Below are 23,703 nucleotides of genomic sequence, written 5' to 3' on the forward strand. Positions count from 1 at the left end.
GGCCCTGAAGTCAGGGGGACCTGAGTTCAAATCCAGCCTCAGAACAAACACTTGACACTACCTGTGTGACCCTGGGCAAGTCACTCAACATCAATTACCTTTAAAAAAAAATTCACTTAACCTCTCGGGGTCTCAGGAATCTCTTTCTAAGACAATAAGATTCAGAGGAGGCGTCAGCCTGACTTGGTAGAGAGAGTTCCCTCATCTGGGAGTTCCCCATATCACTGAAATCACAGGCCCACTCCTTATTCTGATACCTTGTATAAGGATAACAACAGCTGCAGAGAAGGTGCAGAGATGGTGTAGTAGTCTCACCCACATTGGTGGCAGGAGCTCTGTTTGTTATTTCGTTGTTGTTCAGTTGTTTCAGGCGTGTCTAACTCTTCACGACCCCATTTGGGATTTTCTTGGCAAAGACACTGGAGTGGTTTGCCATTTCCTTTTCCAGCTCATTTAACAGATGAGGAAACTGAGGCAAACCGGTTAAGTGACTTGCACAGGGTCACACAACTAGTAAGTGTCTGAGGCTGGATTTCAATTCACAAAGATGAGTCATCCTGACTCCAGGCTTGGCCCTTTATCCACTGCTAGCTGCCTTAGGAACTCTATATATAGATAAAATTGCAGATCTGGTGAAAAGAAAAAAATATATAGCTGCAAGTCATGGAATAGCCTAGCCTCTGAAGAACTGAAATTGGGAGTGACCAGAGCACAGAGTAGAAGAAGCTACAGTTCATTCCCAACAACTAATTGCGCAAGAGATGTAAAACTCCAAAAAAGTGGATTGCCAGTCAAGGCATAGGAGCCAAGGATAACCACTGAGCAGCCCATATGACCTGTCGGCAAGCATGCAATGTCAAGAGAACTAGAGGAAGGCCCCCAGTATGTTCAGTGGCCCTACTACCACCCATTGGAAGATTAATGGGGGGACAAAAGCCCTACAGAATGGGTTAACATGTATGGGCTGCAATCTGCATCATTGGAGGGCACCACATATACATAGAAGTACATGACCACCAAAGTTCATGGAAATAATACCACAAACTAGGGAAGCTACAAAGATAAGGAAGATGTGGCACTCCCCCTCATGGTGCTCACAGTCTAGTACAGACATATGACACGCACACAAATATTTATACACAATAAGAGTGGAAGATGAGTGTAAGGAGCCAAGTTAAAAAAACACCATGATGAGAGGGAAGAGTCAAAGAAGGAAACAGTACCAGAGCTGAGCATTGAAGGCCAGGTGGAATTTTCATCATAGAGAATAGTATGAGAAAAGACAAGGTATAGATCATATATATATACCCAGAGGTACTACAGTATGCATGAAGTATGGCAATCAAAGCCCCTCACCCTGATCCTCACTGAGCCCTGGAGGACAGGGAGGTAACTAAAGTTACAAGTCTTTGGCAGGGGGTGGGGGGGGAGGCTGGAAAAGAGCAGAAAAATGGGCTGTGGATTTGCCGGTCCTTACATCTATAGCTACTCAGGGATTTCCCCACCCCATTCAATCAATATTTGTTAAGCCCTTATTGTATGCTCAATAACACTGTGCTAGGCGCTGGTGGTACAAAGATGAACTGGTCCCTACTCTCATGGAGCTTATATTTTATTGGAGGGGGTGGGGCAACAACATAGACATTAATAACTACATGCAGTATATGTTCCAAATAAGATCATTTGAGACAGGAGACACTAGCAGCATAGAGCATGAGGAAGGGCTTCACATAGAAGGTCTCAAGCTGAGGTTTTAAGGAAACTGAGGATTCTAAGAAACAGGGAAGGGGGAGAGGAGAAAGTGCATTCCAAAGGCACAGAGACAGAAACCCAGGAGTCCTGCATGTGGAACAGGAAGAAGACATAGGCAGCTAGATTTTATCGTGTGTGAAGAGAAGTAATGCCTAATAAGGCTAGAAAGGTAGGCTGGGGCAAGGCTGTGAAAGGCTTTAAATGCCAAACAGAGGAGTTTCTACTTGATTCTAGAGGTAATAGGATACACTGGAGTTTGTTGAAAGGGGAGGGATGTAATGATAAGGATGATAACATTTATATAGGTGCTTTGATCCTCGTAACAACTTGTGAGTTATGTGCTATTATTCTCCCCATTTTATAGGTAAAGAAACCAAGGCTGAGAAAGGTTAATTGACTTGCCCAGAGTCACATAACTAATGAATGTCTGAGATAGGATTCAAACTCAGGTTCTCTGTTCCACAAAGGCTGAGGAAATCAGGAACCTCAGGACCTGAAGGGAATATAATGAAGGGTAGCTCAGGTCTCCAGAGCATTGTTAATGAAACTTCAATTTGGAAACCATAGTCGCCCAGCACAGGTGTGTGGAAATGGGAGGCTGGAGGATGGATCGGGAACCAAGGCTGATAGGATCAAGGAGTATGTGTGTCTTACCACTATCTCCCTCCCCAGGCAGGCCTGGGCCCAGGGTTGCGATGGAGACTGTGTCCCTGGAGCATCAGATCCAGAGTGTGCAGCGGCACATTGCCTTCTTGAAGAAGGAGCAGATGGAGCTGCTTCGAGACCTGCACCTGGAGATTCTGCGCCTGCAGAAGCACTGCTCAGGTGAGGGCACCTTCCTCCCACCTGCCTTCCCCAAAGGCCTTGCAACACACACTCATCGCCAAGAGGCAGGGAGAGAGCTCACTCTCCCCCAGAGCCAGACACACAGAGTTCAGAGAAAAAGGGAAGGGAAGAAAAGAGAAAGGAGAGGAAGACAGGGGAGATAATAGGAGGGAAGGACAAGGAAGAAAGGTGAGGAGGAGAGGAAGAAAGAAGAGAAAGAAAAGAAAGGAAAGAGCATAGAAAGAAAGAGGAGGAAGAAAAAAGAGGAAAGAAGGGAGAGCATAGACAGGAAGGGGAGGAAGAAAAGAGAGAAAAGGAGGAAGGAGAAAAAGGAGGAAAGATAGGGAAGAAGATAGAAGGGAAGAGCAAGGAAGGAGAGAAGAGAGAGAAAAGGAAGAGAAAGACAAAAGAGAACAGAGGAGGAGACAACTAAAAGAGAAGGGGATGAAAAAAGAGAGGAAAGGGGGAAAATAGGAGAGGGAGACGGAGGGGACAGAAGTAGAGAGGGAAGTAAAAGAGAGAAGCAAATAATAGAGCATAGATTTAGAGGTGGAAGGGATCTTAAAAGTCACCAAGTCTAACCCCCTCACTTTACCAATGACAAATTCAAAGCTTAGTGAGATTAATGACCTCGTCACCCAAATATTATGTAACAGAAGTTTGAACCCAGGTGTTCCTGGCTCCAAGTCCATCATGCTCTGTACCAAACATCTCCAAGTACTGCCGTAAGCATTTCATTAAACACCTGCCATGCAAGGTAACTTTGTGGGAGAGGAGGAATAAGAAGCTAAGGGAATAAGGAAAGGCTTCGTGCAGAAGGTGGCTTCTGGGCTGAGGAAACCAGAGCTTCCAAGAGGTGGAAATGAGGAAGGAAGGAATTCCAGGCACAACGGAAATGGAGTGTGGTTTGTATGAGGAACAGCAAAAACAATTTGTATGAGGGAAGAGGAAAGGAATAGGAATAGAGAGGAATTTGAGAGGGAAAGGGAAAGGTATTGAGAGGGAGGTGAAGCAGGTGGCTGGAAGGAAGGGGGAGAGGAGATATGGGAAGATTGAGGATAGGCGCACAGGAACAGGAGGTGAAAGCAGAGAGCATGGACAGCACTAGACAGACCCCTTCCTCTCCAGTCCTAGGAAAGGAGAGGCAGAGAAATACAGAAAGGCAGAGGGTAGGAACAGAGGTCTGGCTTCTTCTCTAAACCCCCACACTCTTCAGAGTCTAAGACACCTAGATAGAGAAGCAGAAACTTTGAGCTGCTCAGGGACCTCAGAAGGAGATGTTTCGAGCCAGCAAATCTGGGAGACACTCGGGTATTGACAGCTCCTCCAGAAATCTGTCTACACAAGAGTTTCTGAGTATGGAGGGGCTGAATGGAATAATAAAGAAATGGAGGGATTTGCTTCTATGTTTCTATGTCACATAAAGGGGGGTGGGGGGTGGGAACTAGGAAACAAGAAAGTTTGCAGCTTGCAAACGGAGGAAGTTAGGAAGGAAAAGCTAAACCTAGAGTAGGGCAACAGGGGTTTATTCCACAGTGTAGGCTTCCGGGGGTGCCCTTCTGGACCTGGGGGAACAATTCCTGGCAGTAGAGTACACTTCATCCCCTTAAGCAGTCTAGACACTACCAACCCCTCCACGCTTTGTGTGTTTCCATGAAGGCAGCTAGGTGGCGCCACAGTGCACAGAGTGCTGAGCCTGGAGTCAGAAAGATCTGAGTTCAAATCCAATATCAGAAATTTACTAGCTACGTGACCCGGGCAAGTCACTTAACTTCTGTTTGCCTCACTTTCTCCAGTTATAAAGTGGGGACTTACACACTTACCTTGCTAGGTTCTTGTGAGAACTAAATATTAGTAAATCAAATATTAGTGAAGTGTATAGCACTGTACCTGGAACATAGTAGGCACTTAATAAATGCTTATTCCCTCCCCCCCATCCATTTGCCTGAGCCATGCACGATGTCACTTCCTTTCTGGGCCTCTCTCAGGGTTCTACAGTACTCCTTTCCTCCACATTCTTCAGGGTGAAATCCTGACTGTCTCTGGGGCAAGTCACCCCCTTCTCCAGACTTGATGGCACCAGTAAGTAATTTGTCCTTTGGTCCTCATCTGACCATCATCTTTGGTACTTCTACTCCCACCCCATCCCCCAAATCTATTACACTCTTTTTGCCCTAGGTGGAAAAAATTCCTGATAACCAGTGAGGAGAGGAGCAGGAAACATTGTAAGGACAAAAAGTAGTTCTTGCTCTATCCTCCTAAATTTGTGTGACATCACACCAGGTGGTCAATATAGCCAGGATTCAAGTCCAGAGAACTGAGTTATCAAGTGGCAGACCCTGGGAACGTTCTCCTAAAACACCACTGATGTGACCTACCCAGACTTCATCTGTCATCCTGCCTTGAAAAAAAAGAAAGCCAGGGAACTTAGATTCAATTCTGGATGTCTCTTCTCATTCAAAGCTAGGATCCTTCTGGCCCTTCCCAGCCAACGTCCTGAGTCAGTACTTCTAGCTACCATCATTCTGCTAAATTAGCAAGTTTAAACATAGATGGATGAGTTAGTGTCTCCTCTTTTCCTCCTGTGGAGAAAACCCAAGTCCCTCACAAGGTTATGAGATGATACTTCCAGGATTCATGGGTGTGGGTGCACCCTCCAATCAAAGCAGAGCCCAACCCTCCAGGCCTTCCCTATCTTCGTTAGTAGGTAAAGCCAAAAAAAATTTAATAAGTCATCACCTGGTGATTAATGAGAGTCTCTAGACTTAGCAAAGCTTGACATCACATTTCACAGATAAGCTTTTTTTCTTTTTTTGTCAGGGCTCAAAGCCCTTCAAATTCATGTAAATATTTGCTTCATAGAATTAAGTAGCATTGCATAGTAGCTAGAGAGCTGGCCTTGTGGCTAGGAAGAGCTGGGTTCAAATCCTACTTCTGACCCATCCTGGCTGTGTAACTGTGGTCAAGTCACTTCACTTCTTAGTACCCCAGAAGATTCTCTAAGACTGTAAATTGCAAAGAAAGTACTCACTTGCATTGGTAGTGGGAGTTCCCTATTTCGATGACTCACAGACCCAGGTCCTATTCAAATCCTTAATTGATCCCAGTATATCACAGTCCAAGTTAGTGATCTACCCACTCAAAATTATTGAGAAGATTGGTCAAGAGACCAATCCTACTTAGCCAGTTCAGAGGTAATTGGAGGGTTGTATGACTAATTGTCCTTTTTCTGTGTTTTTGCTAAAATTTCATTCAAGTTTGAAATGTCCCTGAATGTTTCTCTCACAATTGGCCAGAGATGACTCATCTATTTTATCTGCAAATCTGGTCTTTTGCATCTTTGGGATACGATGAAAAGCACAGTGGGTTCAAATCCTGACTCTAAGTATTACTGCTACCGTGGTCTTTGATCCCTCTCTGGATCTCAGTTTCCTTCTCCATAAAATGAAAGGGTTAGACTGGAAAACCATTAAGGTCCCTTCCTGTCCTAGGGCCTATGAATCTTATGGTAGGAACTTCCAGAACTTTCGCTCTTCAGGGGCTACAAAAAAAGACCCTATGCAAAGCTATTCCTTCCTCCCGAGAGCTCCCAGGTCCCCTGTTTGAAGCAGGCATGTATTTAGGAATATGGGCTTCCAGGACCACAGCTTGAAAGAAATGAGGGGGGGCAGCTAGGTGGCGCAGTGGATAGAGCACCGGCCCTGAAGTCAGGACAACCTGAGTTCAAATCCAGCCTCAGACCAAACACTTGACACTCACTAGCTGTGTGACCCTGGGCAAGTCACTTAACCCCAATTGCCTAAAAAAAAAAAAAAGAAAGAAAGAAAGAAAGAAGTGAGGGAGAGTCAAAAGGAAATCAGACAGTGAGAAATTCAGTGTGAAAAAAAATTGTACTTTTGACACCCGTCATACCATGATAAGAGGCATCACGCTGACAATAACGGAGGCCACCACGATGTACAGCACCAGACAGAGTTTTGCTCGAATTCAGTCTTCACTGGGCTTCCCCAGACCTAGCTGAGATCCTCAGAAAAGAGTCCAGAGACCCTCTGGAGAAGAATCTCTGAATCTAGCCTTTAGAAGCATGGAATGTGAGTGCTCAAAGCCCATCTGGTCTAACCTCCTCATTTTACAGAGAAGGAAAATGAGGCCTAGAGAGAGGAAGAGTGCCCAAGGTCACAAGAGCAGCTAGATCATACAGTTTGGGAGTTGGAAGGGACTCCAGTGTCAACCTAGTAAGAGCCATTGACCAAAGAAATTCCTGCCATAACATTCTTGACAGTTTGTCCAGTTTCTGCCTGCAGTCCTCCAAGGAAGGAGAAGCTGCCACCTTTCAGAGCAGCCCATTCCACTTGGACTTACCCACTGCCCCATTTCTTTTTGAGTCCTCATCATCTCTTTCAGGCTGTGATCTGGGCTCCTCTGTAGTGACAATGTGCATAGCCCTGTGTAGGGTCCTGGGAGTTCTAGGGGGGAAGAAGAGGTAACTAGGTCTGCGGCTGTGGGTTCTAGGCTATGAGTTCCTCTTCCCGGAGAAAAGTTTGTCCTGGCAAAATATAAATCCTCTTTCACTGCTGGTCATTCAGGAAGGCTAGGTTAAAAAAAAAGAAAAGAAAAGAAAAGAAAAGAAAAGAAAAGAAAAGAAAAGAAAAGAAAAGAAAAGAAAAGAAAAGAAAAGAAAAGAAAAGAAAAGAAAAGAAAAAAAGAAAAAAAAGCAAGAGCTGACCACCATGGCTACATCTCCCCCAGGATAACTGCTCTCTTCTCTCTCTCTCTCTCTCTCTCTCTCTCTCTCTCTCTCTCTCTCTCTCCATATATGTATGTGTGTGTATCTTCTCTCTCTCTCTCTCTCTCTCTCTCTCTCTCTCTCTCTCTCTCTCTCTCTCTCTCTCTCTCTCTCCATATATGTATGTGTGTGTATCTTCTCTCTCTCTCCTCTCTCTCTCTCTGTCTCTTTCTCCTCTCTCCATCACTCTCTATCTCTCCCTCTCTCCCCTCTCTCTTTCTCTCTCCTCTCTCTCTCTGTCTCTCTCTCTCTCCTCTCTCTTTCTATATACATGTACATATATGTATATATGTATATCTTCTCTCTCTCCTCTGTCTCTCCTTCTCTCTCTCTCTTCCTCTCTCCCTTCTCTTTCTCTCTCTCCCTCTCTCTCTCTATCTCTTCTCACTCTCTTCTTTTCTCTCTCTCCTCTCTCTCTCTATATATGTACATATATGTATATATGTATATCTTCTCTCTCTCCTCTCTCTCTATATATGTGTACATATATGTATATCTTCTCTCTCTCCTCTCTGTCTCTCCTTCTCTCTCTCTCCCTTTCTCCCTTCTCTTTCTTTCTCCTCTCCTCTCTCTCTCTCCTTCTCTTTCTCTCTCCTCTCCTCCCTGTCTCCCTCTCTCTGATTCTCTCTCTCCCTCTCTCTCTCTTTATCTCTTCTCATTCTCTTCTTTTCTCTCTCTCCTCTCTCTATATATATGTACATATATGTATATATGTATATCTTCTCTCTCTCTCTCTCTCTCTCTCTCTCTCTCTCTCTCTCTCTTCTCTGTCTCTCTCCTCTCTCTCTATATATATATGTACATATATGTATATACGTATATCTTCTCTCTCTCTCCTCTCTCTCTCTCTCTCTTCTCTGTCTCTCTCCTCTCTCTCTCCTCTTCTCTCCTCTTTTTCTCTCTCTGCCATAGGCCTCTCAGCTTCTCAGTCTTCCATTTATTGATTAAGGAGGTAAAAATAACTCCGGGTGAGGCAGGGTCAGAAGCCTGTTCCAGCAGGCCTGTTGGAAAGAGCTAGGGTGAGATCATCCCAGAGTGTGGGGAGTTGGGGGTGGGAAGAAAGGAAAACAATAAAGACCAGAGAAGAAGGGACGGAAGAGGTGGGGGAGGGGTGGAGAATGGAGGGATTTGGGAGAGGAAGTCCTTAGAGAACATGTTGTTGTTGTTCAGTCGTGTCTGACACTTCATGACCCATTTAGGATTTTCTTGGCAGAGACACTGGAGTGCTTTCACTTCCTTCTCCAGCTTATCTTACAGATGAGGAAACTGAGGCAAACAGGGTGAAGTGACTTGTCCAGGGTCACACAGCTAGTAAGTGTCTGAGGCCACATTCGAACTTGGGCCCAGCACTCTGTGCACTATGGCGCCCCCTGGCTGCCCTTAGAGATCGTGGGATCATAGATTCAGAGCTGGAAGTGTCCATAGAGGTCACCTAGCCCAACCCCCTCATTTTATAGAATCAGAAACGAAAGCCTAGAGAGGTTTTGTGTGACTAGAGGGACTTGTTCAGGGTCACACGTATACTAAGTGGCAGAACTGGGGCTCTAACCCAGATTATCTGATTGAAAATGACAATGTATCACCTTAAGATTTATAAAGTACTTTACAAATATTATCTCATTTGATTCTCACAACAACCCTAGGAAGTAGGTAATATTATTATCCCTATTTTATTTCATTTTTTTTGTTTTGTTTTTAGGCAATTGGGGTTAAGTGACTTGCCCAGGGTCACACAGCTAGTAAGTGTCAAGTGTTTGGTCTGAGGCCCGATTTGAACTCAGGTTGTCCTGACTTCAGGGCCGGTGCTCTATCCACTGTGCCACCGAGTTGCCCCCTATTATCCCTATTTTAGAGATGATAAAACTGAGGCAGACCAAAGTTAAATGACTTGCCCAGCTAGTAAGTATCTGAGGCTGGATTTGAACTCAGGTCTTCCTGACTCCAGGCCTGGCACTCTAGCACTAGCAACTGCACTATTTCCACTAGACCCCCTGGTCTCCAAGGTGGTCTAATCCAGGGGCAGGTAACCTGCAGCCTCGGGGCCCCATATGGCCCCTTTAGGTCCTCAAACGTGGCCCTTTGACTGAATCCAAACTCAGTCAAAGGGCTGCACTTGAGGACCTAGAGGCCCACATGCAGCCCCAAGGCTGTAGGTTCCCTACCCCTGGTCTAGTCCAATATACCCATTTAACACATGAGGTCACATGTGAACTGAACTAGGAGGCCAATCCTACTGATTTTTCCACGTGACTGCTGGCCCTTGTAGACACAGATGGTGGGGGCAAGATAATCCTTGAGTCCTGGAGGAAGACTGGAAGAGATAAATGAAGATGCCAGACCTAGTTTATGGGCACCACTTCCCACCACCCCATCTCTGGCCTCCGGGCTCCACAGTGCATGGCGTAGCCCCTCTGCTCTCCAGCCTGTCCCCTGAGCTCTACTCAGTTGCATTGAGAGACAACTTCTCAGGTACCCAAGACCCAAGGGACCCTCATCTGGGACTAGGCCTCCCACAAGCAGAGAGCTGTGGGGAGCATCCCAGGTGGGCACTAGAGTTCATCTAGAGGTCACACCTGAGCCAAGGTTTCAAGAATCTTAAACATCTCCTAGCTACTTTTTTTTTTTGAGGCATATGAACATTGGTTTCTTGGACCTATTAAGCATAAAACTCAGTGCATTAGGTACAGTCTTAGATACTGAAGGAGATACAAATATATATGTGTATAAAGTGCATGTACATTTACATATATGTGTATCTATCTGTGTATATGTATATGTACATATTTGTAAAATGTAGGGTTATTACACTCAGTAAAATTATAATACATAGGGGAAAATAAGTACAATATAATGGAAGCTAAGTCTATAAAAATATGATGGAAAAAGAAACATAGCAGGAAGAACGGAAAAAACAATGGACTTGAAATCAAAAGACCTGGTTTTGAATCCCAGGTTTGGCCCTTAACTAGCATTTATCCTCTCAGGGTCTCAGCTTTCTCAATTGTGTAAGTAGGGAATTGGGCAAGATGACTTCCAAGGCCCTTTCTAGCTTTGACCTTCTCTCTCTCTCCCTCTCTCTCTCTCTTTTTTTTTTTTTGGTGAGGCAGGGTTAAGTGACTTGCCCAGGGTCACACAGCTAGTAAGTGTTAAGTGTCTGAGGCTGGATTTGAACTCAGGTCCTCCTGACTCCAAGGCCAGAGCTCTATTCACTGCCCTACCTAGCTACCCCTTTGACCTTCTCTTATTCAGAGATCACCTCTACCTGAGCAGAAAAGGCGGCATGACATTGATATAAAAGGATAGCATATAAACAGGTAGAATTTGGGGATGGCAGAAAGAGGGCATTCCAGGTACATGGAAAAGTATAAGCAAAGGTACAGTGTAACAGAGAAGCAGTATGGCATAGGTCACACTGAGTGTGGAAAACTTGGTTTTTAATCTTTTAATCTTTCTTCCTGTACATACGGAGTGAGATTCGACATAAGGAATTCCCAATGCTAATGAAATCTCTCCTAGCTACTATTTAGCCCCCTTTCCCCTCCCACCTTGCCCCACGGAATAATAGGCAGGGGACAAAGGGACCTCCCTCGATTTCATTGAATGTTAGAACTGGAATGGATTGGAGCAAACATCTAGACCAGAGCCTTCCCCTCACAGGAGAGAAAACGTAGACAAGTCACCTGTATATAGCTGGTGCCCCTTTTTTTCCTCTGACTCAAATCCCAGCTGTTTCTACAATCAGTCAGGTTTATGCTAAGGTCTTCAGGGCAGAAGAAGGGTGCCTTACACGTAAACTAACAGCAGGATACTATATTATATAACCAGAGAAAATGCATTTTCTCTGGAAGTGGGGGCAGGGTCCTGTGAGCTGGCTAGAGTTTGGACAGCCAGCCTCTCACTGCCTCATTATGAGTGGGGAGAGTGGTCCCTCCCCCAGAGGCAGAAGAGATCCCATCGGCCCCACTCCCTGCCTCTACCATTCCCTAAGCAAACCTCAGTGGACAGGGGCTGTGTCTATGCTGTTACCGACCTCCCTTGTCCCTGCCTTCCTTCCCCTCCCCACCCTCATTAACTAGAACCAGACTGAGCAAAGGAAAAAGCAGATGGGGAGAGAAGCCTGTGTCATTCTCTAGCCCCTAACATCCCCTCCCCCTTTGCACGCACCAGCAATCGGGGATTTGCTTTCCTTGTTTTTCCTTGCAAGCCTCCTCCCTGAAACTCCAGCCTTAACCCTTTCCAGAAATTCCCAGAGGTAAATGCAATACAGTAAATAATCGTGTTCAGCACCCCTCCCTTCAATAAATAGGAGAAAGCGAAGGGACACCTTTGGGGCACTGGATTTAGGAGATTCAAGAAGGGAAGAAGGAAAGAAGAGCAGAAATGAATGGGTTCACCGGTAAGGTTATGAGTATGGCTCTCTCTCCTCCTCCTCACTTACACACACAAAGAAACCCATCATCTACTTATCCACCTCTTGAGTTACTTATCAATTCTTTTTTTTAAGGCGATTGTGGTGAAGTGACTTGCCCAGGGTCACACAGCTGTAAGTGTCTGAGGCCAGATTTGAACTCAGGTCCTCTTGACTCCAGCACCAGTGCGCTATCTACTGTGTCACTTAGCCACCCCATCATCAATTTTTGATTGCAGAGGCATCTAGGTGGTGCAGAGAATAGTGGGGAAGACCTGAGTACAAAACATATATTAGTTGTGTGACCCTGGACAAGTCACTTAGTCTGTCTACTTGAATTTCCTCATCTGTAAAATGGTTGTTGAGAAGATAAAATAATATTCCCAAAGCACTTTGCAAACCTTAAAGTTATATGTGAATACTAGCTATGATTATGAACTCGTTCTTTCTATAAGGACCAGCCCTAGGCTGCCTCTTCAGGAAGGCTTTCTTCCCCCAGACACAGCATCCTCTGCCTCCTCAATTTTCTTAGAACACTTTGGCTCAACTTTTCCTTGGCTCCTGAGCACTTTTCACCTTTCTTCACAATTGTTTGCATAAAGCAGCCCTTTTTTGTCTCTACATTGCTCCTCATGGCAGTGTAGTATGGTGGGGGAAGATGCTGGACCTGGAGTCAGAGGCTATGAGTTCAAATCCAGCTGTTGCTCCTTACTCCCTGAGTGACCTTGAGCAAGACCCTTCCTAGGACTAGGGCCTGTTTCTTCCCCTGAAAGGATGAGGGGGTGGGCTAGACGACCTCTGAAATTCCTTTCTAAATTTAAGATCCTTTGACATCCCAGCTGTGTTACATGCAACCTCTGTGTCACTGGGCAAGTCACTTCAACTTTCTTGGCCTCAGCTTCTTCGTCTGTAAAATCATATTTTACAGATTGATCAGACTAAGTGATCCCTGAAGTCCCTCCCAGCACTTAAAGCTAGGCCTAGCATATAGTAAAATCAATCATTTCCAGAACTTTCTGGACAACAGCTGGAATAGGTGACTGTAGATGGCATTGACTGGCTCATTCTTTCTTGATTTCTTTCTTTTTCTTCCTTCTTTCCTTTCTCCTTTCCTTCTTTCCTTCTTCCCTTCCTCTATTTCTATATCTCTCCCTCCTTCCTGCCTGCCTTCTTTCCTTTTTTCCTCCCTTTCTCCCTCCCTCTCCTTTTTCCTTCTTCCTTCTTTTCTTCATCCCTTTCTTCCTTCCTCCCTTCCTCCCTCCCTTCCTTCTTTCCTTTCTCTTCTTTTCTTCCTTCCCTCCTTCTCAGAGAGGAGGGAGAGGATAGGATTAACATATCGCCAAAGACTGATCCCTTGCTTTTCAGTTGAGTGATATGAGTGGGAAGTGGTAAGGGCCCCTGTCTGCTACAATCCAGAATTACAATCCTTCTAAAATCCTGGGTATCCTCAATTATTCCTTCTTTCCCACACCCCAATCAGCACACTGTGATTTTCACAGCCCACCAATCTTTCCACCAGATGGCGTTGGCTCTCCAGGTATGACTAATTCCCCTAGGAGTCCCTTCAGGGGCTGAGGGACCCTTACACACTAAGCTCAGACCTAGGAACCTGTCTTAGCTTTTTCGGTGGCCCCCTCTCTCAGTGGGGCTAATCCCCCCACTCCTAGGGCTTGAGCTGTCATTTCCTGACAATATACACAGGTACAAACACATACATATACTCTAATAATAATTTCCCTCTCTCTCTTCTTTCCCCCCAGAACTGACCCGTGACCTGGAAACCAAAGAGTCACAGTCAGGCCAGCAAGGTAAGGTAGCCCCTAAGAAGATGGCAAAAGAGGTGGGGAGAAATCAAGACTCAATCAAATCATTCAACAAACATTTATTAAGAGCCTACTATGTCCCAGGCTCTATGCAATGTACTGGAGATAGGTAGAAAGACAAAAGTGAAACAGTTCTGACACTCCAGAAGCTAACCTTCTATTGGGGGAGACAGCATGTATATAAGTATTGACCGAATAGGTTCAGAATAAATTGAAGGCAGTTTCAAGGGGAGTCACTTTGCTGAGGTGGGGGTGGTGGGGCATTCAGATTAGTGGGTAGGGGATTCAAGAAAATCCTCGTAAATGAAGTGGCCTTTCAAGTGGCCTTTCGGCTGAGTTTTGAAAGAAAATGAGGATTTTAAAAGGCACCAGTGAAGATAGAATACAGTCCAGGCATGAATAAAGAACAATACAACCTCCCAGAGGTGGGAAATGGAATGTTCTCTGTCAGGAAGAACAAGAAAGAAATGTGGAAAGGGTAATAAGATATAATAAGCTTGGGAAGGTATCCTGGGAGCAAAATGCAAAGAGCTTTAAATACCAGGCAGGAGCTTGTTTTGGAAACTAGAAGCAGTCTACAGTTTAGGAATTTCACTTTGGCAGCTGTATAAAGAATGGATTGGAGTAGGAAGCTACTCTGTTGTTGAGTCGTTTCAGCCATGTTCTACTCTCCATGACCCTATTTGGGGTTTTCCTTAACAGAGATACTGAAGTAGTTTGCCATTTCCTTCTCCAGCTCATTTGACAGATGAGGAAACTGAGGCAAACAAGGTGAAGTGACTTGCCCAGGGTCACCCAGCCAATTTGTTTGAGGTTGGATTTGAACTCACATCCTCCAGACTCCAGGCCCAGCACTCTATCTACTGTGCCACCTAGCTGCCCAAGAAGCTACTGTAGCAATCCAAATGAGAGGTGATAAGGTCCTGGTGGTGACTGTGTGAGTGGAAAGAAAGGGATGGATATGAGAAATGTTATGGAGATGCAATCCAGATGACTTGGCACCTGAGTGGAGATATGTGGAGTGAGGAAGAGGGAGGACTAAGGGTGACACCAAGGTTTTGAACCTGAATAACTAGAAGCATGTTGGTGCCCTCAACAAACATAAGGAAATCAGAGGAGGATTGGATCGGGTTGGAAGGAGAGGGGAAGATAATGAATGACATATTAAGTTTGAGATACAAATGTTGGAAATGCCCAATAAGCGATTGGTAATGTGGGACTGGAACTCAGGAGAAATACCCAGGTTGGATATAAAAAGCTAGGTACCATTTTTGTAGAGACAACAGTTGAACCCATGAGAGCTAATGAGGTCACCAAGAAAGAGAATGTAGAAGGAGAAGAGAGCCCAGGATAGAGCTTCGGGGGACACCAAGATGTACTCTTTAACACCCCCTTAGGGAAGTCACACCTGCCAACATCTCCCCTAGACAGGGGCAAGAATGCTGACTTGGGGGAGGGGGCAAGTTACGGTTCACCTGGAAGAAGGGAGGATCTGCCATGCCCAATGCCAGTCTAGCACCTTTCTTGATCTATTTCTTTCAAAATTCCCTTTAGAAATGTGTTATTCTTAATGTTCTTAAAGGCATCAAATATTATATAAGGCATTACACAGAACAAGCAATTAAGTGAATATATGAACATTTTCCTTTTTCTCCAGATGTTTTGGCATCTGGTAAATAATCTGAATGGAAGGTCTGGGGGAGTAGGGAGGGGAAATTGTCTGGGATTTCCTTTACCATATTTGGTTCCTCATATGTTGGCCAAAGCTTCTTTAGAAATCTGGCCAAACAGAAATCCCAACCTAATGGAATTGGTTTTATTGCTAAAACATTCTCAACTTACAAGAGAATTCACAGAGCAGTCATCCTCTGGTAAAGCTAAAGTTATTTAAGTCATTGTTCATAAGCTAGGTATTTAATCGCCCAAACAGGAAACCTTAGGGTTGACAGTAGCTTTGCATTACAAAAATAATGGCAGGGATGGGGGCTGGGTTTCTTGAAACCTGGCCTCCCAGGTTTACAAATTTTTATCTGCAGGCTAGGGTTCTAAGTTTCCTCCCCAGAAGAATTAGAGGTTGAGGGAAGAACTCCCATTGCCTAGAGACTGGGACTGAATGGGCAATTCCTTTGATTTGTTGGTGATGAAGATGATGATGATGATGATGATGATGATGAAGATGATGATGATGATGGTGGTGGTGGTGGTGATGATGATGTTGATTTGTTGTTGTTCAGTCCTTTTAGCTGTATCTGACTCTTCCTGACCCCATTTAGGGTTTTCTTGGCAAAGATACTGGAGTAGTTTGCCATTTCCTTTTCCAGCTCATTTTACAGATAAGGAAATTGGAGACAAGTGAAACAACTTGCCCGGGTCACACAGCTAGTAAGTGTCTGAGGCCAGATTTGAACTCCCGAAGATGACTGAAAGTCACAACTGAAAAACCTACTGAACAACTAATTGGGTAGGGATAGGGACTGAATGGGTGATTCCTTTGACTTAGGGAAATCCCAGATGAAGAAACCCTTTCTGTCAAAGCAAGTGGCACCTTTCCTGCAACGCTTTGACTTTGAGAACTGGCAGATCACTGAGACATTAAGTGATGTCTCCAGGTTCACACAGCCGGGAAATTGGAGGCAGGACAATTCAGCATTTATTAAGTGCCTACTATGTGCCAGGCACTGTGCTACAGTAAGGAGAGAGTGTGAAGCTCTAATATCATCATCGGCAGTCAGGAGGATATGGGTTCAAGTCTTGCTTCTGATACAGGCTAGCTGTAGACTGCTTCTAGTTTCAAATACAAGCTCCTGTTTGGTATTTAAAGCTCTTTACATTTTGCTCCCAGGATACCTTCCCGAGCATATTATATCTTATTACCCCTGCCTGTCTGCCTGTCCCTTCACTCCGCACTGCTCTAACACTAGGAGTTACAGGGATCTATAGTCTGTCTCGATGAAAGAAAGATCAGGACAAGAAAATAAAGGATATTCACAAAGTGCTTTAAGGTTTGGGAAGTGGTTGACTTCCATCCCCTTGTTTGAACCGCACAACAACCTTGTGAGCTAGATGCTGCAGGCATTATTATGCCCATTTTATGGGACATAAAGTGTCCCAGACGAACACAGAGAGGTTAAGCCAGAGGCCCAAAGTCACACCGCTATTAAATGTCAGAGTCTACAATATGTGCTCCCTATATGCACTGAGAGAACACATATCAAAGGTATAAGGGTGAAAGGGCATAGATAGGGTGGAGAATGGTGTATTGGGGGCAGGCAGTGAGGTGGGGAACTCAGAGCCAGAAGTCTGATCACATTCACAGGGGTCCCCTATCCTGTCCCCTCTTCTCGCCTAATTCCGTGAGTTGCTTCATCATGCTTATCATACATTTAGCCTAGGGCACCTGAGGGTAAGAGCTTCTGACTGCTTCTCTCAGACTATTATTTCAGGAGAGCCCCAAACACTCTTCCCTTCTCTCCCTCCTCTCCATTCATCTCCTAAGTCTACACCCTTCCCCCACTCCCTAGATGGAAAGTTTCATCAAATCAACTCTGACGTGGCTTCAGGGAGTGAGTTGAACTATGGGTCCCACCCACTAGCCCTGTCACTTTCTAAACTTTCTAACCCTTACCCTCCTTGGAATGGTAAACCCCTCCAGGGCAAGGACTGTTTCTGCTTTTGAATTTGTATCCCCACAGTCTACTTCCAAGTCTGGCAGAACTTGGCACACAGTAAGTCACTTAATAAATGCTTTTTTCATTCATCCATTCCTTCTCCAAGTCCTCATTTCAGTGCTAGGGGATTGAGGAAGAAAGAAATGGGAAGGCTAGATTCGGCTTTGGAGCTGCTGTGAGATAGATAGATAGCTAGATAGACGTTGTTCAATCATTTTTCAGTCATGTCCGACTCTTTGTGACCCCATTTGGGATGTTGTTAGCAAAGATACTGACATGGTTTGTCATTTCCTTCCCTAGTTCATTTTATAATTGAGGAAACTGAGGGAAACAGGAGGAAGTGACTTGCTCAGGGTCATACAACTACTAAGTGTCTGAGGCTGGATTTAAACTCATGGAGATGAGTCTTCTTGATTCCAAGCCCATTGCTCTATCCACTGTACCACCTAGCTGCCCCAGCTGGATAGAGAAAGCACTTATTAAAGTCTTACCATGTGCCAAGCTCTGTGCTGAATACAAAATACAAGCCAATAAGTCACTGATCTCTAATAACTAACACTCTAATAAAAGACCCCACACATAGGCGCTGGAAGGGGGGGGTGTACTTGGAAAGACCCCGGGGAAGCGTCGTGGATGTTTGGGCACATGAAAACTCACCTCTCAGAGCCAGGGGGTCCAAAGGTGGAGTCCAAGGCAGGTGAGAACAATAGAATGTTGAAATGACTTCTTGGAAGTGGCTTGAAGGTCTGGGCCCTGGCCAGCCAAAGCAACAGCACACCGGTCAGAGCAGGGGCATACCTGGAGTCACCTCACATTCCGTCACTCTCTATAGACACTCCCAGATCCCCTCTCTCTAAGATAGTCCTATCAGGGGAACACAAGGGCTAGAGAAGGGAGACGCCCATCCTATGTTCCAGTGAGCTCCCAATTAAGCCTGGAGCTAATGGGGAAATCAATCTATAATGGATAGAGCTCCTGGCCTGGAGTCAGGGAGACTTGAACTCAAATCTAGCCTCAGACACTTATTGTCTTTGTGACCTTGGGTGAATGGCTTAACCTGTAAAATGGGGGTATTAATAGCACCTAGGGACAACTAGGTGGTGCAGTGGATAGCGCGCTGGGCCTGGAGTCAGGAAGATTCTTCTTCATAAGTTCAAATCTGGCCTCAGACACTTACTAGTTGTGTGAATCCTGTTTGCCTCAGTTTCCTCATCTGTAAAATGATCTGGAGAAGGAAATGGCCAACCGCTCCAGTACCTTTGCCAAGAAAAGCCCAAATGGGATCACAGAGAATAGGACATGATGGAAAAGACTCAATAATGGCACCAGCCTCCCAGAGTTATTAGGATCAAATGAGGCAAAGCCCTTAGCATACTGCCTGGGGTGTAGTAAGCTCGATATGTTTGCTACTATTACTAAAATAAATATAAATAATATTTATGTTAAATTTAGTGCCTATAGTGTTTGCTAGGTGCTATGGCCTATACCAGGAAATAGGAGACAAAACTTTGCATTCGAACAAAGGACTTAGTCTAACAGAGGAACAAATGATTCTCGTGTAACAAGGACAGAAAAATTAAGGGGGAGGCAGGGGCATAAAGGAAAGAACCTGAGGCTGAGGGTTGTAAGACTTGCTCCCTAATCAGGACTTTTTTTTGGAGGGGGGAGTGTTTTTTAACTTAGTAGCTGTGTAACCAAACAAGTCCTTCAACTTCTCAGGATCTCAATCTCCTCCTCTAAAAAATAAGCAAGTCCTTTCCAGCTCTAACATCCAGTGATTGTGTCCTCTTTTCCATTTCCATCCCAACCCTAGTTCAGATCCTTATGACCCACAACCTTCAATGGTTCCCCATTGCTGATCAAATAAAGTCCAGAGTCTTCAGGCTGATCTTCAAAGACTTCTGTGATCTTGCCCCAGTCAAGCTTTTCCTGGTCCTCTCTAACCCTCCACTGCATACCTTCCGTCTGAGAACATCTTCCACGTACTCTGCGTGTATCTTGTACATAGCTAGTTCTTTACATGGCATCTCCCCATTAAAATTCAAGCTTCTTGAAAGCAGGGGACTGGTTTGGTTTTTTGTTTGTTTGTTTGTTTTTGCCTCTCTTTGTATCCTCAGTACTCAGTGCCTGGTACATAGTAAGCGATTAAGTGTTTGCTGAGTTGACTGACCACCTTTCAGTCTTTTTCTCCTGTTAGATACAGTGAAAAGTGTCACCTTTTTTTCTTTACCTTTAAAAACCTTAAGCTCTAGAAAAGTAGGAGCTTCTACTTATCCTCCTTTATTCGGGAGACATACCAGATGCTCTGGGCTGTAACTACCCCAGGGCATTTGGAGACTATTGCTCCATTTCCAAAGCCCACCTATAAGTTCAGTTATTTACAAAGTACTGAGGAAGAATTCAGCGATATTTGCTCCAATTTACCAAGCAGCAAGATTGCTGCCTAGAAGCTTCTTCTTGTACCAAATCTATGAAAGATGACACAGTTCACAGAATGCTGGTGTCAGGAGGATCTAAGTTCAACTCTAGCCTTAGACACTTATTAGCTATGTGACCTTGGACAAGTCACTTAACCTCTATTTGCCTCACTTTCCTCATCTGGAAAATGAAGATAATAGCACCTACTGCCCAGGGTTGTTGTAAGGATCAAATGAGATAATCATTGTAAAGCCAAGTACAGTGCCTGGCACATAGTAGGTGCTATGCAAATGTTAGGTATGATGATGGGATGACAATGAAGCGAAGGAGGGTATGTTCCTTTGTCCCCTATCACTGGCTGTCTATACTGTCAATCAGGATAAGGCCAGTCAGTCTGGTCCATAACGACCAATTAAAAACCATTCCTGGCTGCCTTGATGCTGATCCTTAGGTCAAGTAGTCAGAGACACCAAGGAAAAAAGAAAGCAGTAAGGGAATAGTCAGTCCCCTCCCTCTCTGTTTTTCTGGACCCAATAACCGGTTCTAGAGTTGGCCTCATTATCACAGATTTCGTGTACATGGAGGCACGTGTATTCTGGCCAAAAACAATAACATCCCTTTCCCCAAGAACACTTTGTAACTTTTCTATGTCTTTGTTCACTGCAATTCCTTCATTTTAAAATCGGGAAACTAAGACCCAGGAACGTTCGTGACTGACCCAAGGTCTCCCAGGTGGTAAGCAGAATGCTTCCACTACAACCACAATGGCTCCCTCCCTTCCGTGGTCTACCAGACCTAGTTCCAGCTCAAATCCCACCCCCACCTCCACCCCTACTATGGGAAACAAAAAAGTCCCCCACCAGGAGCTGGTGATATTTGCAATGCCTATCTCTTAGGGTTGTTTTTGAAAATTGAAGTGCTGCATTATTGCTATTATTACTAATAATAATAATAGCCAGAATTTATGGAGCAGCTTTAAGGTTTGCAAAGCACTTTACAGGCTATCTCACAGTCATCCACTGAGGTCCTTGTGATTATTATCTGCACTTTACAGATAAGGAAACTGTGGCTGAGAAGGAGGTTAAGTGACTTGCCCAGGGACATGAGGCATAAAGTCAGAATTATCAGTAGGCTGATTTCTTGGAACAGTGGAAAGTCTTCCATGCCTCTGACAGGGGGACTGGCTTCAGATTCTGACTCTGTGGCAGCTAAGGTGGTATAGTGGATAGAGAGGTGGTAACCGAAGTCAGGAAGACCTGCCTTTTCAAATCCTGAGACTGAGAGAGATTAGGTGACTTGCTTAGGTGTCTCCCAGACTCAAAGTCAGTGCTCTCTCTGCTCATCACAGGGATTACTGGAAGGGTAGCCTTACTCATAAGAGTAGCCTTATCTCCCACCAAGGGGAATGTGGAAGAGTAGATAAATATTGTCCTGGAGGAAGGGAAGAGAGAGAGAAAAGTAGGGTCTAGGAGATATCATGTGGAAGGAAGTTGAGACTCAGAGTATGATGGCCTGGAAAGATCCCATGGAGAAGGGACCTGAGACTCCATCTAATCCAATCCTCTCATGTCACAAAGGAGAAAACTAAGACAGGGAAATGGCTTGGCCAAGGTCACATGGGCTATAAACCAAAATCCTTTGACAGTATTAAGACAGCTCTCTTTTATACTGTACCACACTTTCCTCAAATTAGGAGCAGAGCTAGGAAGATGCTCAGGATAGGACCAGTGGGAAGGGACTGCCTGGTGTTCAGTTGCTTTAAACAAATTAACGATCTATTTATTATTGTTGCTGTTGCAATAAAAAGACATCTATAAATCTCCTTAAGGAGAACAAAGCTATCCATTCTCTCACCATAGTCAGGAGAGGTAGGAGGAAAGGGGAGGGGAGGGGAGGGAGCAATGTGCCAGGCTCTGAGGGAGATACGAAGTTAGAACACAGAACTTACACTGTAGCCGGGGATAGGACAGTTTCACTCAAAATTATAATATACAATCATATATAATAAGTGCATCAGAGAAGTGTAAAAAAAAAAGTGCAGTGTGAAGTCTGAGGGGAGAGGTAGGTGGGATAATCTAGGAATGCTTCCTGGAAGAGGTAGCAATTGAGTTAGGCTTTAAAGGATAGACAGGGATTGTACAGGTGAAGGGAGGGAGGGAGGGTGAATGTAAGAGGGCAGCTAGGTAGTGAAGTAGATAGTGCTCTGACCTTGGAGTCAGGAGGACCTGAGTTCAAATCCAGCCTCAGACCAAACACTTGACACTTATAGCTGTGTGACCCTGGGCAAGTCACTTAACCCTGATTGCCTCACCAAAAAGGGAAAAAGTAAAATAATAGGATGTAAGCTCCTTGAGGCCAGAGACACTTCTACTTTTTTAGCGTCTTTGTATCCCCTAATACCTGACTTAGTTCCTTGCATACAGTATGGATTCAATAAATGTTAATTGAATTGGATTGAATTAATAGGGTACATTTAATTAAATAACATCTGTAAAGCATTTTGCAAACCTTAAAGTAGTTTTATAAGCTATTATTGTTATTATCATTAACCTAATTGTGGCACCTTGATGCAGCAAAAAGACTTGGAGCCAGAGGACACAGATTTAAAACAAGGCTCTTCCATTTACCTTCCCCTTTCTGGGCCTCAGTTTCCTCCTTTGTAAAAACAGAGTTGGATCCAATGATCTCAAAGTTGTCTTTCAGTTCAGTGTTAGTGATGCAGTGGTCTAGAGGTGATTCTGGGTTCAGCTGAACAAAAGCTCGAGCAGGTCTCACCATCTTGGAAAGACTTAAAGGACAGGCCTGGGAATAGAAGGCATGTTGTGTGAGGACCAGCCTGGCTAAATTCTGAAAAGCTCAACCCCAGGAATTCTGTAAGGCCATTCTCCAAGCAGTGGATCAAGTACTGATCTAGCTGCTAGGGAAGAAATAATTCTTACAACACCCAGTATATTTTCCACTGGAAAATCAAATAATTCCTCAGGAAAAGAAGGGAGGTAGAGAAGGAAGGAAGGCAGGAAGGAAGGGAGGGAGGGAGGGAGGAGAGAAGGAAGGAAGAGAATCACAGGCTCCTAGATCTAAGAGAAGACAGGGAAGGAGGGAAGAAAGAAAGAGAAGGAAGGAAAGAAGGAAGGGAGGGAGGGAGGGAGGAGGGAAAGAAGGAAGAGAATCACAGACTTCTAGATCTAAGAGAAGACAGGAAAGGAGGGAAGAAAGAAAGAGAAGGAAGGAAAGAAGGATGGAAGGCAGGGAGGGAGGGAATCACAGGCTCCTCGGTCTAATACAGGAAGACACTTTCAGTGCCATCTAGTTCAACCCCCTTATTTGACACCTTAGGAAACCAAGGCTCAGAGAAGGTGAGCTACTTGCCCAAGGTTGTGCAGATAGTAAGTAGAATCATGGCTCTAGAGTTAAAAGGACCTTGGGGGACATCTAGTCCAAGTCCTTCATTTTACAAAGACAGAAACTGAGGCCCCAAAGTTTAAGTGACTTGTGACGCAGGTGCTAAGGAGAAGAGCAGAAATTCAAACCCGGGCCCTCAGACTCCAAACCCACTGCTCTCCCCAACGTACCAGGCTGCCCCAAGAGCCTGGGCTTGAGGGTCATCTCTGCTCTTGTCCTGCCTTGTGACCTCTGGCAAGCGTAGGCTCTCTGGGTCCTGGTTGGAATTAGCTGCCCAGGTACCTTCAGGCACTATGCCTGAGATCCAGACTTCTCTGCTTGGCATTCATAGCCTTTCCCAACCTGACTCCACCCTTCTCTTCCAGGCTTGTTGCATGCATATCAGTCCCCAGAGTCATGCACTCTGTGGGCTCAGCCAAGCCAGCCTCTTTGCTATTCCTCACACACAGGACATCTCTGTGGCTTTGCATACACTGTCCCTTGCAACTGAAAAGCAGCCCTTTCTCACCTCTGTCCTTCTACTCCCTAGTACCAGTCAAAGCTTAGCTCAACTGTCACCCACATGAGGCCTTTCCTGGTTCCCCCAGATGCTGGTGCCTCCCACCCCTCACCCCCTCCACC

General features: G+C 45.0%; 1 protein-coding gene across 1 annotated transcript in view; it reads left to right on the plus strand.

Annotated features, from left to right (window-relative positions):
* The first annotated feature begins 2,435 nt into the window (after positions 1-2,435).
* Positions 2,436-23,703, plus strand: part of CCDC92B (coiled-coil domain containing 92B) — a 29,049-nt gene continuing 7,781 nt past the window's right edge. The window contains exons 1-2 of the mRNA XM_021007099.2: positions 2,436-2,577; positions 13,532-13,579. Of these exons, the coding sequence (XP_020862758.2) occupies positions 2,448-2,577; positions 13,532-13,579 (178 nt within the window). The 5' untranslated portion in view covers positions 2,436-2,447. The remainder of the gene's footprint in view (positions 2,578-13,531; positions 13,580-23,703) is intronic.

This window comes from Phascolarctos cinereus, unplaced genomic scaffold (assembly GCF_003287225.1).
Source record: "Phascolarctos cinereus isolate Bilbo 61053 unplaced genomic scaffold, phaCin_HiC Scaffold_5;HRSCAF=322, whole genome shotgun sequence".
Classification (NCBI taxonomy): Eukaryota; Metazoa; Chordata; class Mammalia; order Diprotodontia; family Phascolarctidae; genus Phascolarctos; species Phascolarctos cinereus.